The sequence below is a fragment of the Coregonus lavaretus genome (genome assembly GCF_964263955.1).
Source record: "Coregonus lavaretus genome assembly, chromosome: 17".
In the NCBI taxonomy this organism is placed as follows: domain Eukaryota; kingdom Metazoa; phylum Chordata; class Actinopteri; order Salmoniformes; family Salmonidae; genus Coregonus; species Coregonus lavaretus.
The window spans coordinates 11,913,101-11,932,636 of NC_140004.1; the positions used below are offsets into that span (position 1 = coordinate 11,913,101).

General features: G+C 44.6%; 1 protein-coding gene across 1 annotated transcript in view; it reads left to right on the top strand.

Annotated features, from left to right (window-relative positions):
- LOC311145022 (transient receptor potential cation channel subfamily M member 6-like) overlaps positions 1–19,536 on the top strand; it is a gene marked incomplete at both ends in the record, with an annotated part of 122,403 nt that overhangs the window by 92,381 nt on the left and 10,486 nt on the right. Inside the window, 10 exons of the mRNA XM_084181228.1 lie at positions 8,113–8,364; positions 10,220–10,394; positions 10,552–10,666; positions 10,822–11,018; positions 11,238–11,370; positions 11,473–12,494; positions 14,132–14,232; positions 14,574–14,617; positions 15,319–15,344; positions 15,540–15,572. Of these exons, the coding sequence (XP_084037354.1) occupies positions 8,113–8,364; positions 10,220–10,394; positions 10,552–10,666; positions 10,822–11,018; positions 11,238–11,370; positions 11,473–12,494; positions 14,132–14,232; positions 14,574–14,617; positions 15,319–15,344; positions 15,540–15,572 (2,098 nt within the window). The remainder of the gene's footprint in view (positions 1–8,112; positions 8,365–10,219; positions 10,395–10,551; positions 10,667–10,821; positions 11,019–11,237; positions 11,371–11,472; positions 12,495–14,131; positions 14,233–14,573; positions 14,618–15,318; positions 15,345–15,539; positions 15,573–19,536) is intronic.

Here is a 19,536-nt window from a genome sequence, read left to right on the forward strand (position 1 = left end):
AATATTGACAAAAAAATCAATTTTAAGGGGGTTTGCCATCAGTGACTGAGTTGACAAGCCACTGACAGAGTTGACAACATGTTTTGCCTATAAAAATTAAAAGTTCAATACAAAACATTTGTAAAATATGTAAAAAGATTCATTTGAAAATCCACAATAAAAACAACCATTCTATCAGATCTTTAAGCACTCTGATGGAGTTGATGTTATAAAAATATCTGACTGAGTTTATGTTTTACTGAGTTGACAAAATAGCATTTTTCTTCTTCATTCAAGTGGTATACACACAAGCAATTTATCTTTTCCTCAGTTGCTTTGACTCTAAAACCTAATTAAATGTAACATATTTTAACCAAAATTCATATTCTATCAGGCAGATGGAGTTGAGTTTATGGTTGTAACTATGGTGATTCCAATATTGTTTGTTTAAATATATCAAAAGTAGAGAACTACAGACCATGAGTGGACTTACTGCACTACATGTAATGAGGACATGACTAAGGGGTTATTATGGTATAGCTGACTCTGCTCATTCCTGATTAATTTAGGATTTTATAAAATGTATAACATTGGCTTCATCCTTCGCTTCGTGGCCATCTTTGACTTCATCGTTGGCCTCATAGCTGGCCTCACTGCCAGTTGTCTCAGTGTCATCAATGGTATTATCATCAATGTCATCCTTAACATTGTGGGTCCACTTCATCTGTCCATCTCCTCCCTGTGGGTCAACCAGCTGAGTGTGAGGGGTCAGTGGAGAGAGGCGGCGACTGGTAGGAGTGAACTCTATCATAAGGCTTGTGTGTGGGTAAGAGAAGGCACCCTGGGGTCTTTTTAGAGTGCCACCTGGTGTGAGCCTTGGGACTGGCGCTCGAAGCCCAGTGAATTAATGAGTCTGTTAGCAAATCTGTCTGTTAGCCATCGGGAAGGTGCAGCTCCGTACAGTCATAAGGGGCAAGGAGTGGACCTGTCCGAGTTCAGACTCGGTATTGGTGGCATGTGGCCATCGACGTGGCAATGGTGGCAATGCTGGAGACGTGGACGTCCTCATCACACTTCTCCCAGGCTGTGTGGAAAGACAAACAGACAGCACGATAAGAGGAATCAACTCACATTAGTCATTTATTTGCATATTAAAACAGTAACCTACTTATATTGGTATTTTCTCCGATGCCCACATCTAAAGCATTATTTCAAACTCTTATTTTAAATAATGTTTGATTTTGGTACCTTCTACAACAGTGTTTGCAGCCTCCTTATCTCTCCCCAGAGCTCCCTCATATTTTCCCATTGAAGAGTCAATACTTGGTTCAACTCCCTGATGGACTCGAGACCTGTCTTCTCTGTCTGGGTGCCTTGGTCATTGATCATGAACTCTGTCCTGACACCATAATGTCTGGCATCTGGCCCGGTTTCATTCTTCACCTATGGAAGAAAATCATGGTGTAACACACTCATGACTTGCTTATTATGTGTGCTCCAAACTTTACTCATAGTGAGTTGTTGAAAATAATGGTACCCTGACTAGGTGATTTAGAAGAGTTAACACACATACACATTTACATTACATTTACGTCATTTAGCAGACGCTCTTATCCAGAGCGACTTACAAATTGGTGCATTCACCTTATAGCCAGTGGGATAACCACTTTACAATATGTTTTTTTTCTTTCTTTCTTTGGAGTGGGATAAGGGGGGGTAGAAGGATTCTTTATCCTATCCCAGGTATTCCTTAAAGAGGTGGGGTTTCAAGTGTCTCCGGAAGGTGGTGAGTGACTCCGCTGTCCTGGCGTCGTGAGGGAGCTTGTTCCACCATTGGGGTGCCAGAGCAGCGAACAGTTTTGACTGGGCTGAGCGGGAACTGTGCTTCCGCAGAGATAGGGGGGCCAGCAGGCCAGAGGTGGATGAACGCAATGCCCTCGTTTGGGTGTAGGGACTGATCAGAGCCTGAAGGTACGGAGGTGCCGTTCCCCTCACAGCTCCGTAGGCAAGCACCATGGTCTTGTGGCAGATGCGAGCTTCAACTGGAAGACAGTGGAGTGTGCGGAGGAGCGGGGTGACGTGAGAGAACTTGGGAAGGTTGAACACCAGATGGGCTGCGGCATTCTGGATGAGTTGTAGGGGTTTAATGGCACAGGCAGGGAGCCCAGCCAACAGCGAGTTGCAGTAATCCAGACGGGAGATGAAAAGTGCCTGGATTAGGACCTGTGCCGCTTCCTGTGTAAGGCAGGGTCGTACTCTCCTAATGTTGTAGAGCATGAACCTACAGGATCGGGTCACCGCCTTGATGTTAGCGGAGAACGACAGGGTGTTGTCCAGGGTCACGCCAAGGCTCTTCGCACTCTGGGAGGAGGACACAACGGAGTTGTCAACCGTGATGGAGAGATCATGGAACGGGCAGTCCTTCCCCGGAAGGAAGAGCAGCTCCGTCTTGCCAAGGTTCAGCTTGAGGTGGTGATCCGTCATCCACACTGATATGTCTGCCAGACATGCAGAGATGCGATTCGCCACCTGGTTATCAGAAGGGGGAAAGGAGAAGATTAGTTGTGTGTCGTCTGCGTAGCAATGATAGGAGAGGCCATGTGAGGATATGACAGAGCCAAGTGACTTGGTGTATAGCGAGAATAGGAGAGGGCCTAGAACTGAGCCCTGGGGGACACCAGTGGTGAGAGCACGTGGTGCAGAGACAGATTCTCGCCACGCCACTTGGTAGGAGCGACCGGTCGGGTAGGACGCAATCCAAGAGTGAGCCGCGCCAGAGATGCCCAACTCGGAGAGGGTGGAGAGGAGGATCTGATGGTTCACAGTATCAAAGGCAGCAGACAGGTCTAGAAGGACAAGAGCAGAGGAGAGAGAGTTAGCTTTAGCAGTGCGGAGAGCCTCCGTGACACAGAGAAGAGCAGTCTCAGTTGAATGACCAGTCTTGAAACCTGACTGGTTTGGATCAAGAAGGTCATTCTGAGAGAGATAGCAAGAGAGTTGGCTAAAGACGGCACGCTCAAGAGTTTTGGAGAGAAAAGAAAGAAGGGATACTGGTCTGTAGTTGTTGACATCAGAGGGATCGAGTGTTGGTTTTTTGAGAAGGGGTGCAACTCTCGCTCTCTTGAACACTACCATGTTTTTATCGTTTGTTTTGCACGGAGTTACAGCCCCAAAATGGACACACAATTTTTCCTCTGCATATTTATTATCAACATTTGGGTCGGACACCTTCAAGACTTGAAAAAGCTTTGGGACTGATTATCTTGAAGAAAATATGATATAGACAACAACAAAAAACAAAATCAACTCACCATAACAGGAGCTTCACTGAAAATCTGCATGTCGTCTTGCTCACTGCTCTCCTAGAAAAATAATGACTACCCATAAATATACATTCACTGAATAACTCCTGGGTCATTATTTTACCATAAAGGAATGTGTAACCAAGTTCAGTTTCAAGTTTTAATGTCACATGCACAAGTACAGTGAAATGCCTTTCCTGCCAGCTCTAACCCCAACAATGCAGTAATGAATAACAATGTAATACTAAAAATAACAAGCTAGAGCAAAACCACACGAGATATAGAAATAAGAAGAACACAATAAAATAAGTCAGCATACTATATACAGGGTCAGTTCCAGTACCCTATTTACAATATGCAGGGATACTGGATCGATAGAGGTAGATACTGTATGTATAAGGGTAATGTGACTAAGCATCAGGAAATACTGTATGATAAAGAGTACCAGCAGCGTATATGATGATTGTATGTGAGTGGGTGTGTGTAGAGTCAGTATAAATGTGTGCATATTATGTGTGTGTAAGCAAATGATGGAGTGAGTGATTGTATGTTTGTTCGAGTGTCAGTGTGCGTAAGTGTGTAGGGCCTTGTGAGTGTGCATAAGAATAAAATACAAGGGTCAACTCAGCTGTGTAGCCATTCTGTTAGCTATTTAGCAGTCTTATGGCTTGGGGATAGAAGCTGTTCAGGAGCCTATTGGTGTCAGACTCGATGCACTGGTAACGCTTGCCGTGCGGAAGCAGAGAGAACAGTCTATGACTTGTGGGGTTGGAGTCTTTAATGATTTTCCGGGCCTTCCTTTCACACCACCTGATATAGATGTCCTGGATGGCAGGGAGCTCGGCCCCAGTGATGGACTGGGCTGTCCGCACTACCTTCTGTAGCGTCATGCGATCGAGGGCGGTGCTATTGCCATACCAAGCAGTGATACAGCCAGTCAATATGCTCTCAATGGTACAGCTGTATAACTTTTTGAGGATTTGAGGTGCTAAACCTTTTCAATTTCCTGAGGGGGAAGAGGCGCTGTCGCACCTTCTTCATGACTGTGCGTGTGTGGACCATTTTAAGTTGTTAGTGATTTGGACACCGAAGAACTTGAAGCTCTCGACCCACTCCACTGCAGCCCTGTCGATGGGGATGGGGGCGTGCTCGCCCCCCCCCATTTCCTGTAGTCCACGATCAGCTCCTTGGTCTTACTGATGTTGAGGGAGAGGTTGCTGTTCCGCGCCCCACACTGCCAGGTCACTGACCTCCTCCTCCCTGTAGGCTATCTCATCGTCGCCGGTGATCAGGCCTACCACCGTCATCTCGTCAGCAAACTTGACTTGAGGATGGTGTTGGATTCATGCATGGCCATGCAGTCCTGGGTGAACAGGGAGTACAGGAGGGGACTAAGCACACACCCCTGTGGGACCCTGTGTTGAGGGTCAGCGTGGCGGAGGTGATGTTGCCTACCCTCACTACCTGGGGTCGGCCCGTCAGTATGTCCAGGATCCAGTTGCAGAGGGAGGTGTTCAGTCCCAGGGTCCTAAGCTTGGTGACGAGCTTGGAGTGGACAATGGTGTTGAACGCTGAGCTGTAGTCAATGAACAGCATTCTCACATAGGTATTCTTTTTATCTAGGTGGGTGACGGCAGTGTGGCGTGCAATTGAGATTGCGTCGTTTATGGATCTGTTGGGGCGGTATGCAAATTGAAGTGGGTCTAGGGTGTCTGGGATGATGGAGTTTATGTGTGCCATAACCAGCCTCTCAAAGCACTTCATGATTACAGATGTGAGTGCTACAGGGCGGTAGTCATTGTGGCATGAAGCCTTAGAGTTCTTGGGAACAGGAAAGATGGTGGTGGTCTTCTTAAAACATGTGGGGATTACAGACTGGAATAGGCTACTACTTTTGAGGAGAGTGTTTGTAGCGCATAAATGAACTAAGGGAAATAGGGTGTAATTTGAGATTAGCCTAGAGGGTACCTACTAATGGGGAGAGGAGCATTTCTAAATAATAATAATAATAATAATAATAATAATAATAATAATAATAATAATAATAATATGCCATTTAGCAGACACTTTTATCCAAAGCGACTTACAGTCATGTGTGCATACATTTTTACGTATGGGTGGTCCCGGGGATCGAACCCACTACCCTGGCATTACAAGCGCCATGCTCTACCAATTGAGCTACAGAGGACCACACGTCGGAGGAAATAAGTGACACCTGTTTTTTCAATCTATATTTAGTTATATTTCAGTTATCATTCAAACAAGTATTTTATAAACCTCCCACTTTGGGCTGGATGTGTCAATATGTAGTTCATACATGCATAATATATGAGCAGAATTAGTTTTACCACAATTAGCCACAAAATCCCTAGTTTGAAAGCGACGGTTTACTGGTAGCTGTGCGGCGCCATTATCCCTAAATTTTTCCTACACGTGGCAAGCCCCCTAGCAATTAGAGTTCTAGCCAATGAGCTTCAGCCCCTTGCCATTTGAGTGACAGCTAGCAAGAGGCACACACAGCAGAGTGAGAGAGAGCAATGACATTGTGCACATATGTGATGTAGTATGCAATTTTCTGGGACCACTTTTGGCTCATGAGCACTACTTTCAGAACTGCTGTCTAAAAAGTATACAAAAGTACCAAATAATCTCTTTAAACCTCACAATAATACAGACTGTTCCTACACTGCATTAGACTTTACATAGTGATTTTTACTACCAGCTCTCACAGTCTCACATCAGAATTAGACGTTAATCCATGTTTCTCAAATGTCAAATTCTGAAGTTGTTCCAAACATCACATTTAAAATTGTTTAAGGTTAAATTTAGGCATTAACTCCGAAATGTTAAGGTAAGGGTTAAATTTAGGCATTAACTCTGAAATCTTAAGGTTAGGCATCAACTCTGAATGGTTAAGGTAAGGGTTAAGGTTTGGGATAGGCTTAAACAAACAAAAACAAAAATAATAACTTTCTATAGCTGGATTCGAAAATGTAACCATTGGCACCAGAGGCAGATGATTATGTCCAACCGCCAAATCCGTCCACAACGTCTTAGTAAAACTATGACTGTAATACTGCCTAGTATAGCCTAATATAACGGTCCACGTGAGAATCTCTGCTAATTTAACCTATTTCTTAGGTAATTTTTGCGCATTTTGATATTGCCTAGAGGGACCATGGCTGGCAAGTGAGCTGCGTCACATGACTCAAATAACAATGCGGGACTGCTGTTAGGTTCCGGACCAGTAACTGCGGTAGCGGGTGGGAGTCAGACAGACAGCCAGCGGGTGCGGACGAGAGCGGGATGAATTAATCAGTCCCGCGCAGACCTCTACTCTGCACTGTACCCACTCAAGTGCACTTCTACTATGGAGGACTAAAAGTGCCACAATTAAATAAATAAATACACCATTAAATAATTACTTAAATGTGTCATTAATTAATTCAAATTATAATTAAATACATAAATGTGTAATTAAATGTATCATTAATTAATTCAAATACCGATTCATTTTATGTAAAATACATATATAATTATTTCACTATTTACATTTACATTTCATGATCCTGCATTGCAGTGATTCATGAATTACTTAAAACTGTCAAACTGACCCATCAAAGTCAGTGGGCGGGGCTAACGCGAATCTAGTCTGATCCATTGCTTTGGTCTGAAGTAGAGTAGGCCAACCTGGATAGAGACAATGGAGGATCTCCGTGAACTTTCCAGGGAGTTGGTTAGAGACATTTTAAACTTAGCAGAGGATGTAGAAGCAGGACCTGCTGACATTATCCGGAATTGATTTGTCTTGGCTTGATGCAGAGGGTAACCAATCAGGCGTTAGGTTCCGCCTACCAACTTTTGATGGGTCAGTTTGACAGTTTTAAGTAATTCAGGAAGCACTCCAACGCAGGACCATGAAATGTAAATGTAAATAGTGAAATTATTATATATGTATTTTACATAAAATGAATCGGTATTTGAATTAATTAATGACACATTTAATAACACATTTATGTATTTAATTCTAATTTTAATTAATTAATGACACATTTAAGTAATTATTTAATGGTGTATTTATTTATTTAATTGTGGCACTTTTAGTCCTCCATATTCTACTACTAGACTGTGAATGTTAATTTACTGCAGAAGCGTTTCTGTTTAAAATGTCTTACCACAGCTGTTCCCCAATTTCAGACTACCACACTGGTAGCTACAGTATCCCTCTCATACTACTTCACTTTCTCACTTCACCAGTACAACTCAATATGTAGCTGCATGACAAACAAAGGTGGCAAAAAATGCAGCCAAATGTTATCTAACTGATTTTGCCTTTACATACAACTAGCTACAACATGAAGTGTTACCTCCATGAATGGACTACATGGAATGTGAATCAGGAAAAGTGTCTAACACTGACATCCATTAATCAGCCTTTATTTTCGGTGTGAGCTGTGTTCTGAATCTGATCATAGAATACATGCATACACAATGTCTTGCATTACATCACCATTGTAATTCAAGGAATTGCTGTGGGAGACAACATAAGTATGATTTCAATTCCATGGCTGGATAAAGCTACAATTCTACATGTTGTATTGTTGAGTCAAATTAAATTATAATTTAGAATTTGAGGGCTAATCAGATAATCAACAGCAGCCCCTAAACAAAATGTTTTACTTTACTACTATGCAGCCCATTGGTCTCTGGTAAAAGTAGTGCATTAATTAGGGAATAGGGGGTCAGTTGGGACACAGTCTAAATGTGTGTACTGGCTTTATATGTTTATTTTTTTTATGTGACAAATGTGTGGGTTGTGGCTACCTGTTAGGTGTTCATGTCGGAGCCGAAGAAGCCCAGTCAGAAGCTGAAGGTGTGGTTCGGAGAGTACTGGAACGTGGCTGACTTCCTGGCCATCCTCCTCTTCCTGGTGGGGCTGGCACTGCGCTGGCACAGTGGGTCCTATCAGACAGCAGGGCGGGTCACCTACTGCCTGGACATCATCTTCTGGTACGTCCGGATGCTGGACCTGCTAGCGGTCAACCAGTATGCTGGACACTACCTCACCATGATCACCAAGATGGTGAGTATAGCCTTTCCTTCCTTGGACTAACATCTAGGGTACGTACAAAACTATATTCCCTATATACTGCACTATTTTTGTAAGCCATTTCAGGTGCACACTACTGGGTTAGTGTAATAGCTCCACCTAATCACTTAGCCCAGTGTTTTTACAATCTTGGTCTATAGCCCTCAAACTCAACTCTGGATCTCAAAGCCAGTTCCACTGCATTTTCCATTGTTCCCCTCTAATCAGGGACTGATTTAACCTGGAATACCGGATGTGTGCAATTAATTATCAGGTAGAACAGAAAACCAGCAGGCTCTAGACTACGTAGTCTGGAGCCTGCTGGTCTATAGGGACCCACAGGGATGCACGTTTTAGTTCTAGTCTAGCACTAACACACCTGATGAAGCGAATCAAGGGCTTGTTGATAAGAATCAGGGGTTTTGTTTTGTTGCTTGGACAACTAAAATGTGCACCCTTGTGTGCCCCCCTAGCACCAGGATGGAAAAACACTGACTTACGCCACATAGGGATGTGACGGTCATGGAATTTTGGATGATTTTTATTGGTCAGCCAACTGACCGCGGTCACCATTATAGAATGAATAGAATGCGCGTCCCCATTCAAATCAATTATGGCATAATGGGTGGACTGGTGGCCATTATGAGTGTACCAATAGGAGCAAAGCAGGAATTACAAGCAGGAAGTGTACCCATCAATATGTGCTGTGATTTGCTATTTGTGATGTGCTGGGATTACCATGGAAATTATTGCATCACAATACCAGCCAGCCATTGTGAGGGTACCCATGAGTTTACCAGTCAAATTGCCAGGGTTACAGGTTCCAAGCCCATTCTATTCATTCTATTTCTAGGTGTGCTGCTGCTGCAGGGAGGGGGGCGTTGACTAGGCACCCGAAGACTTGTTGCTACTACACCTTACTTGTTTCGGCCGCCCCTTCTTCAGTCAGCTGTTTGTTCCACAAAAAAGCAAACCGTTATGACTGTTATTTTATTTTCATGGCGGTCTTCATCCATAATTGTTGTTTACACAGTTATACAGTAATTGTACCAGCCCTAATGCCACAGCATATGTCACATACAGTGCATTCAGAAAGTAATTACACCCCTTTACTTGACGGAGGCCCCTGTGTTCTTGGGGACCATTCAATGCTGCAAAATGTTGATACCCTTTCCCCGATCTGTGCCTCGACACAATCCTGTCTCGGAGCGTTACGGACAATTCCTTTGACCTTATGGCTTGGTTTTGCTCTGACATGCGCTGTCAACTGTGGGACCTTATATAGACAGGTGTGTGCCTTTCAAAATCATGTCCAATCAATTGAATTTACCACAGGTGTAGAAACATCTCCAGGATGATCAATGGAAACAGGATGCACCTGAGCTGAATTTCAAGTCTCATAGCAAAGGTCTGAATACTTATGTAAATAAGCTATTTACGTTTTTTATGTTTAATACATTCGCAAAAAATTCTAAAAACCTGTTTTCGCTTTGTCGTTTTGGGGTATTGTGTGTAGATTGATTAGGATTTGTATTTTATTTATCCATTTTAGAATAAGGCTGTAACATAACAAAATGTGGAAAAAGTCAAGGGGTCTGAATACTTTCCGAATGCACTGTAGTTCTAAAAAGGGCCTAAAATTGAACGTTTTATCATGATAAAACAAAAAACATGTGTGATACAAATGTAAAAAACATGTCAAACATTCTTCCTCTCAATTAAGTTTTTATGTGAAAATTGCCAGAACACTCTGAGATACCAAAAATATTTACCACTCCCGTTTGCGTGGAATCGGCCAATTTAATATATATTCAATATTTTCCTCTATGTTCTCGACCCATCTGCTCAGACCAGTAACATGTTTTACATTGTGGTTATGATGGCCATCGTGCTGCTGAGCTTCGGCGTGTCCAGGAAGGCCATCTTGTCTCCAGACGAAGCTCCATCATGGAGCCTGCTCAGAGATGTGGTCAACCAGCCGTACTGGATGATGTTTGGAGAAGGGTACCCCGATGAAATAGACGGTGAGTAACTACTAACCAGTGTCCAGTCACAGTAGTGCCTCCGTTTGGGTGGAGTTGCTTGCAATACCAGAGTTGTGGGGGTTGACTCCTGCATGGGCCACAGTCAATGGGAATATGGTGCCATTTGAGACCCTCCTCCCCTGTGTGTTTGTGGCAGCCTGTGCAGACGGCAAGTCGTGTGCACCCGGGGCCTTCCTCAACCCTTACCTCCAGGCCGTCTACCTCTTCGTCCAGTACCTCATCATGGTCAACATCCTCCTTGCCTTTCTCAAGTAGGGACTCTAAACTCTCCATCAAAAATATAAATTGTCTTTTGAATCTGTCTTTCTCTGCCTGATTGTGTCTTTATGTTTATACTTTAAGTACAAATGGGTTTTTGCAGCTTCTCTCAGTGCTTACCGGTTTGTTATGGATCTTTTTTTGACAGCAATGTCTACTTTAAAATGAAGTTCAAATCCAAAAAGTTGTGGAAGTACAACCGCTACCGCTACATTATGACCTATCAGGAGAAGCCGTGGTTGCCCCCGCCCTTCATCAGCCTGTGTCACATGACCCTGTGTATGACCACCATTTACCGGAAACACAGGGGCTCGTCTGAGAAGGAGAGAGACTCCTGTCGGCTTAGTGAGTGTGTGTGTATGTGTGTGCATGTATGCGTGTGTGTGTGTATGTATGTTTTTGGATGAGTGCAACTGATTTAGCCTTAGCCTACTACACTGTTGTTCTATGACAGTATTGATTCAAAGCATTTCCACGTGGTAGGAAAATGCTACAGTACTTTTAAGTGAGTGTATGTGTGTTTGAAATATGGACTTGTTTGTAATCTCTCTCTCCGTCTGTCAGAGCTTTACCTGGGCCAAGCGGAGCTGAAGAGGCTGCATGAGTTTGAGGAGAGGTGTGTGATGGCGTATTTCCACAAGAAAAAACAAGATGTTCTCTGCAGCCAGATCCACAGGATCCGAGCCACTGCAGAAAGGTGAGACTGAGACTTCGAAAGAGTCCAACTACCTCTCAATAGCCGTTGAGACACCCTTTTTGTGACTCCCCTGAATGTCTGTCTGTGTCCTTGACCTGACAGGGCTGAGGAGATGGGTGTAGTTATTGGCGAGGTGTCTGAGAGGGTCCATTTCATCCAGGACACCCTGCAGGTGCTGGACAGCCAGCTGGGCCAGCTGCAGGACCTGTCCGCCCTGGCCGTGGACACCCTCACCCTCCTGTCGGCCTCTGACAGCCTGCAGCAGAAGGAAGCCCACCTGGGCCACTGCCGGCCAATTGCCCCCTCCCATCCCCACAGCTGGACCCTCCCCCACATTGACATCACGCCCTGCCACACCCCCAAGGCCTACCGCAGCACCCCACCCTCCCTGCTGCGGGGCCACACCTCCTCCCGCAGTCAACGCCCGCCACTGGAGTGGCACCCGGGGACCTGGGGGGTCGGCGGCCGTGGGGGGTGGGGGACTGGCGAGACAAAAGAGGAACAGGAGGAACAGAGTATCATGGTGCATCACGGTGGCGAGGTATGGCCGGTGGGATACGGCTTTGCCCCCCATGACTCTCTCCCTCACCTGGGCGGTTCAGGGCTTAGGGACAGGACCCCCTGTGAGTCATCCCACTGTGGCTCTCCCCCGTATCCCTGGGCCTGGGCTGTAGAGGGTTCTCTGGAACCCCCCCACTGCAAACCCTGGGCCTGCTGTGACCCTGAGATGTCCATGGAGGAGGAGGAAGAGCGGGAGGTTGGGCAGCCCTTTGATGTGGATGTGTCCAGGGCCTCTAGCCATGCCTTTCTGTTGTTGGACCCCCAAGACGAGAGAGGCTGTGGGGCCAGGGGTTTGGTGAACCCTGCCTTCTGTAAGGATGACGACCCTGGGGCAGCTTGCTCCAGACTGGGCCAGTGGGGCAGGAAGTGTCCTCGTCGGTGGGCGTGTCTTTCCAGGGACCAGCAGTACAGACACAGCCGCTCTCCTTCCTCTAGCGTGGAGTACATGGCTCTATCTAATCCCCCCCTGAGGCCACTACAAGCCTCCTTCCCCGCCCTCGACTGCCTATCAGGGGAGCGGAGCTTCACAGCTGACATACCCCTTGGCTGCAGTAAAAGCAGAGGTACTGTACTACCCCCTTATGCTTGGTGAGCATTAGCAACAACACGCAAAGAAGGCTCAGTTACCCAATATTTTATTTTGTCATCACATTTGTATTATGTACCACATTTCAAATAAAATAGAATAAAATGTTATGTGTCACATGCTTCGTAAACAACATGTGTACACTAACAGTGAAATGCTTACTTACGGGCTCTTCCCAACAATGCAGAGAGAAAAAAAAGAGAAATAGTAGAAAAATAATAACACAAGGAATAAATACACAATGAGTAACGATAACTTGGCTTTATACACGGGGTACCAGTACCGTGTCGATGTGCAGGGCTACGAGGTAATTGAGGTAGATATTGTACATATAGGTAGGGATAAAGTGACTATGTAATTGGATAGATAATAAACAGTAACAGCAGCGTATGTGATGAGGCAAAATGGGGTCAATGCAGATATTCCGGGTAGCTATTGGTTAACTATTTAGTAGTCTTATACCTTAGGGGTAGAAGCTGTTCAGGGTCCTGTTGGTTCCAGACTTGGTGCATCGGTACCGCTTACTGTGTGGTAGCAGAGAGAACAGTCTATGACTTGGGTGACTGGAGTCTTTGACCATTTTTAGGGCCTTCCTCTGACACCGCCTGGTATAGAGGTCCTGGATGGCAGGGAACTTGGCCCCAGTGATGTCCTGGGCCGTCCGCACTACCCTCTGTAGCGCCTTGCGGTCAGATGCCAAGCAGTTGCCATACCAAGCGCTAATGCAGCCGGTCAAGATGTTCTCAATGGTGCAGCTGTATGACTTTTTGACGATCTGAAGGCCCATGCCGATTATTTTCAGCCTCCTGAGAGGGAAGAGGCGTTGTTGTGCCCTCTTCACGACTGTGTTGATGTGTGTAGACCATGATAGTTCCTTAGTGATGTGGACATTTAGGAACTTGAAGCTCTCGACCTGCTCCACAACAGCCCCCTCCGTTTCCTGTAGTCCACAATCAGCTCCTTTGCTGACATTGAGGGAGAGGTTATTGTCCTGGCACCACAGTGCACGGTCTCTGATCTCCGCCCTGTAGGCTGTCTCATCGTCGTTGGTGTCAGGCTGTTGTGTCGTCTGTAAACTTAATGATGGTGTTGGAGTTGTGCGCGGCCACGCAGTTGTTGGTGAACAGGGAGCACAGGAGGGGACTAAGCACATGTTGAGGGTCAGCGTGGCGGATGTGTTGTTGCCTACCCTCACCACCTGGGGACGGCCCGTCAGGAAGTCCAGGATCCAGTTGCAGAGGGAGGTGTTTAATCCCAGGGTCCTTAGCTTAGTGATGAGCTTGGAGGGCACAATGGTGTTGAACGCTGAGCTGTAGTTAATGAACAGCATTCTCACGTAGGTGTTCCTTTTGTCCAGGTGGGAAAGGGCGGTGTGGAATGCAATAGAGATTGCGGGGCGGTATGCAAATTGGAGTGGGTCCAGCCTTTCAAAGCATTTCATGGCTACAGAATGAATGCTACGGGACGATAGTTATTTAGACAGGTTACCATGGCATTACCTTGACCACATACTCATGTACAAGTACAAATACCCATAAGGTAATGATTCCATGACACTAATCCATTTCCCAATGCACCTCTAGTGATTCTACCTGTCCTGGTTGTGTTTTACAGAGTGGTCCAAGTCGTCTGACCTGGCAATGACCTCAGGGAGCAGAGAAAGGTGTCAGGCCAGGAAGACAGTCAAGATTTTGGAGGGGAGTTCTTCAGACGCTGTAAGACAGACAGACCGACATCTGAACACTGAATCTGTTCAATCATATATCATATATCTTAGTTTCCTATTTTTAATCATTTTAGAAATGTTTTATACATTTTCTTTCACTTTGGAAATGTGGAGTAAATTGTGTAGATCAGTAGGGAAAAAAATCTAATTGTATCCCTTTTTAGATTTAAATTTAAGGCAGCAGAATGTGAAAACTGTGCAAGGGGTGTGTAGACTTTCACTAGGCACTGTAGCAATCTGATGCCTGACTGTGCAGTCGGTGACATGGCAACCAACTATTGGTTGATGCAATGCAACAACTGTTATGTATGTCCTGCTCTTGTCCTGCAGGACTCCAGTCAGTCCGTGTGGACCAACTGGGCCCGCTCTGTCTCGTAAGTCTGCATGGGGTGGTACGAGCCCATGAGATCACATGTACTGTACATGTACCCTTTTTACACAATCGTGACGACCCGAACCAAACTCTGCTGGCTCGAATGTTTCCTTTCCACATGGTCCTTTTTAGCATGGTTCCAGTTATTATGGTGGATGCATCTGTGCAGCTCAGTTTGGCTCGGTTCGGCTTAGTAGTGTAAAAAGCCCAAATGGAGTCCAACCTGGGTTCAAATAATTTTCTTGAACTTTCAAATACTTTGATCGTTTGATTGAGCCTACCTGGAGTGACAGATGGGCAGGGTTTACAGTTTTGGTACATTTACATTTTTACATTTTAGTCATTTAGCAGACGCTCTTATCCAGAGCAACTTACAGTTAGTGAGTGCATAAATTTTTCATACTGGCGCCCCGTGGGAATCGAACCCACAACCCTGGCATTGCAAACGCCATGCTCTACCAACTGAGCTACACGGGGCCCAGTGTACGATCCCATTGGTTCCATTGCACCAGGCAATATCAATCAACCACAGCTAGTGATTGGCTATCAATTAGCTAGCAGCTAGTATTTGAAAGAAAACACATTTGATCTCAGGTCTGCATGGAGTAGTGCTGGAATTGTGGAGAAAGTAGTCATTGTGGAAGTACTGAAGTTGTGTATAGTAGGATAGTTTTATCAGTTCTGTATGTTCTTCTGTTATAGAGTGCAGGGTGGGATCACACCTGAAGGTAGGCAACCTGACTCATGTCTAGATTAATTGCTTGTATTTATAAAATGTATATATTCGTTTTCCCTCATTCTTTTTCTCAGCTTTCCCTTCTGCTAGAATATTCACCTTCCAAATCAAAGTCGTAATTGTTAACTGTAATTTTTTTTTATTTTATGTTCTTTGTTGTTATCCCTGTGTTTGTCTGTTACATTTCAATCGATGGAAGACCTGGACCCACACTACTCAGGTACTCCCCAACAATCACATAAATCATACATACAAATATAGCTGCAAGCAGCAATGAACGGGGTTCACAGGATGACAGATACGACACAAGATCAGTTGGATAACAAAGTAAGGACTTTATCATGTAGGAACGATCTTCTTTTATGTGCAATCATTACCATGTTTATCTCTCAATACCACAATGACACTAGCAGGACCAGATTACCGATCGGGCACACAGGGCACGTGCTCTGTGGCCCCCGACCTCCAAGGGGCCCCCAACCAAATGTATTTATTACTTTTTTTGGGTTGTGGGCCCTCTGGAGGTCGGGCCCCCCCCCCAGATAGCATACTCCAACCTAAGTGTATGTAAACTTCCAACTTAAACTGTATGTCCATTAACATGTTATTAACATATCACGTGTCATAAAAATCGATCATCTCTTCACTACAAGCAAATATCAGTGTTTCTGCATCTCATTTCCTGGTTGTAAGCAAACCACAATATCCAGAATTCATAGCGATTTCAGGACGTAGTACTGCCTCATTGGAGGTGGATCCAGTTGATGTGGAGGAATACCAAAATGTCTGCGTTTGTAACCAGCACTTTCAGCCAGAGGATTTCGAAACTGATGGAGTTGCCAGGTCATCGAACGTTGAAAAGTGAAGCTATTCCATCGATTTTCCCCTTAACTTAAAAAAGGGAGGCATCCGATCAGCGAACATCAGCGCAGCAGAAAATAAGTCAAGCTGAGGTAACGTAGCTAACTACATTTGTTTATTTAAACCTAGCTAGCTAGATTTAATAATATGCTGGCTAGACATTCCAAAGCAAATCAATGTAATTAGCCAGTTGCTATAAGGTGACGTGATTTTGTAGCTTTGCAAGCTAACGTTAGCTTAATTAGGTTACATTAGCTACAGCCTACCGGACCATATCTAACCGTTAGCTAACTAGCTAACTAACTACCGCAGAGGCTAACGTGACTAAGTGTTCTATTTAGAGCCCGATCCCATCAACATCTGCAGCAGCCTCAACATCAAGCTCAGCACCAGGAACTAGTGTAAGTCACATTTGCTAAATCTTTCCATGGCTCCATGATGAGCAAATACAGTGCATTCGGAAAGTAGTCACACCCCCTGACTTTTTCCACATTTTGTTACCTTACAGTCTTATTCTAAAATTGATTAAATTAATTGTTTTCCTCATCAATCTACACCAATACCCCATAATGACAAAGCAAAAACATTTTTTTATTTTTATTTGTGCAATTGTATAAACAATGTACATTATTATTCCGACCCTTTGCTATGAGACTCAAAATGGAGCTCAGAGTGGCCAGACGGAAGCCACTCCTCAGTAAAAGGCACATGACAGCCCACTTGGAGTTTGCCAAAAGTCACCTAAAGGACTCTCAGACCATAAGAAACAAGATTCTCTGGTCTGATGAAACCAAGATTGAACTCTTTGGCCTGAATGCCAAGCGTCACGTCTGGAGGAAACCTGGCGCCGCTCATCACCTGGCCAATACCATCCCTACGGTGAAGCATGGTGGTGGCAGCATCATGCTGTGGATGTTTCTCAGTGGCAGGGACTGGGAGACTAGTCAGGATCGAGGAAAAGATTAACGGAGCAAAGTACAGAAAGATCCTTGATGAAAACCACAGACTGGGGCAATGGGACAACAGGACAACGACCCAAAGCACACAGCCAAGACAACGCAGGAGTGGCTTTAGGTCATGTCTCAATATCCTTGAGTGGCCCAGCCAGAGCCCGGACTAGAACCCAATTAAACATCTCTGGAGAGACCTGAAAATAGCTGTGCAGCGATGCTCCCCATCCAACCTGACAGAGTTTGAGAGGATCTGCAGAGAAGAATGGGAGAAACTCCCCAAATATAGGTGTGCCAAACTTGTAGCGTCATACTGAAAACTCAAAGCTGTAATCGCTTCCAAAGGTGCTTCAACAAAGTGCTGAGTAAAGGGTCTGAATACTTATGTAAATGTCTAAAAACCTGTTTTGCTTTGTCATTATGGGGTAGTGTGTGTATATTGATGAGGGGGAAAAAACACTTATCAATTTTAGAATAAGGCTGTGACGTAACAAAGTGGAAAAGTCAAAGAAAAAGTCAAGTTATCATACAAATACAACTCCAAGTTAGAAGTATCAGAACACTTAGAAAGGTAGTTCTAACCTTAAATAGGACTGGGAAAAGTGTCAAAAATAAGAAAGCAATATATTCCATAGTACACTAGAAACCAGCAAAACATGAACAACAACAGTCTAAACATAGCTGAGGGCAATTAAGCATAATGTCCACTAGATGACAGCAAATGAGTGTAGACCCATTGGATAAAGATTTCAGCCAGGAACAAGCTCGAGCTCAACATCATCTGACTCTGAAACAAGCCAGGACAGCCAAGGGTACTGTATTTATGAAAGCACAATTCACTCTTGAGAAAACAAAACTCTTCATACCCTTGCAGTCAGTTCTTTGGCATGGGGAGAGGGGCTGTTAGTATATTCTTCTAGCCTATTCACTCTAGGTGTAGGTGCTGTAGGTGCTCATACACGACAATACATGACTAGACTGTCTAAAAGTCAAGCCCCCCTAAAACCTTTCACATCTTTGTTAACAGCCCATTTCACTGCGCCATTATTGACTCTGAGTGTAAGAAAACACTTACCAGTCTACTGTACCCTTATTTGTTTACAGATAACATGGTTTCTTTTATAGTTACACATCCTCATGATCAGTCTTCATGTCTTTCCAGGACACTTGCAGTACAAACAAATCTTCTGCAAGAGGTCGAAGCAGTGGGTGCTGAAGAAAGTGTACAAGCCCAGAACCCACCACTTCAGGGAGAGGCTTTTCCACCTTGTTGTGAAGTGCAGAAAGGACCAGACGGTTGTCTACAAGGAGCCAGAGTCACAGCACCCCAAACCCAACATCCCTGCCAACATCGCCACAGCGCCAAAGCCTGCTAAACCAGCTGCCATTACCCAACACAAGAAGAGGTGCAACAGTTGAAGAACATTCTGGAACCTGCCTGCAATATTCAACCAACACAATATCCATATTCAGTTAGACTGATGTTGTAGTTTAATATAGAATACCTAGTATGCTCACAACTGCATTGTGGTATAGCTATTGCTAGCTTGTACATATGTATATAATGTTAACGTTAGGTAGCAAGTGGCTACTGTGCTTGAAATTTAGCTAACTTGTTGCTACCTGGATAGCTACTAGTAAACAATAGCTGGAACGACCGAGCGAACAGACGCGAACTGGCTGAGTCAATTCAGTGGCTAGCTTTGCACTTGGCTAGCTAACAGTAGCTGCTAGGAGTAAGTCATAACCTACATTTGTGTTTAGTTTTTTACATATTGATAGCCCGAGTCGTTCAAGGAATTTGGGACATGGGTGACTAGTTAATGTTAGTTTGGCTCTCTCTGTGTGTTCGTGCCGTGAAAGGAGGGGTTCTTCTTTGTCTGAAAGCAATGGCTAGCTAGTTTGCTAACTATTCTAGCTAACTAACTGGCTGAATAAGTTGACGACGGACTCGCTCAAGCTGTCGGGACTAACCCACAATGTTAGACACGGACACGAACGATCTGCTTGCGTGTTGATACACTGGTGGTTTGTTGTGGCCGAGTATTGGCGCTAAACCGTGTTGTTGGAGTCCGGCATGCTAGCTGGCTGTGGCGTCTTATGACTAGGTGCCAGGACGATTTTCACGGAATAATACTGCACCTAGTTAGCTAGCTGAATAAACTAAGTTAGTATATTCCTAGAAAACATTGAATGTCTGTAGTTTACAACAATTATAGTTTCTGAGGTGGAAGTTGGGAGAGTTATATTTGGGAGTTGTGGTGAGGGAGGCCCCGCTCTTTCCTTTCCCAGATGTTTAGTTCATTTCATTCCGATCTCCTCTGCATTATTGTAGCCATCTGCTGCAGCCTGTCAACTATGCCTCTGCCTATC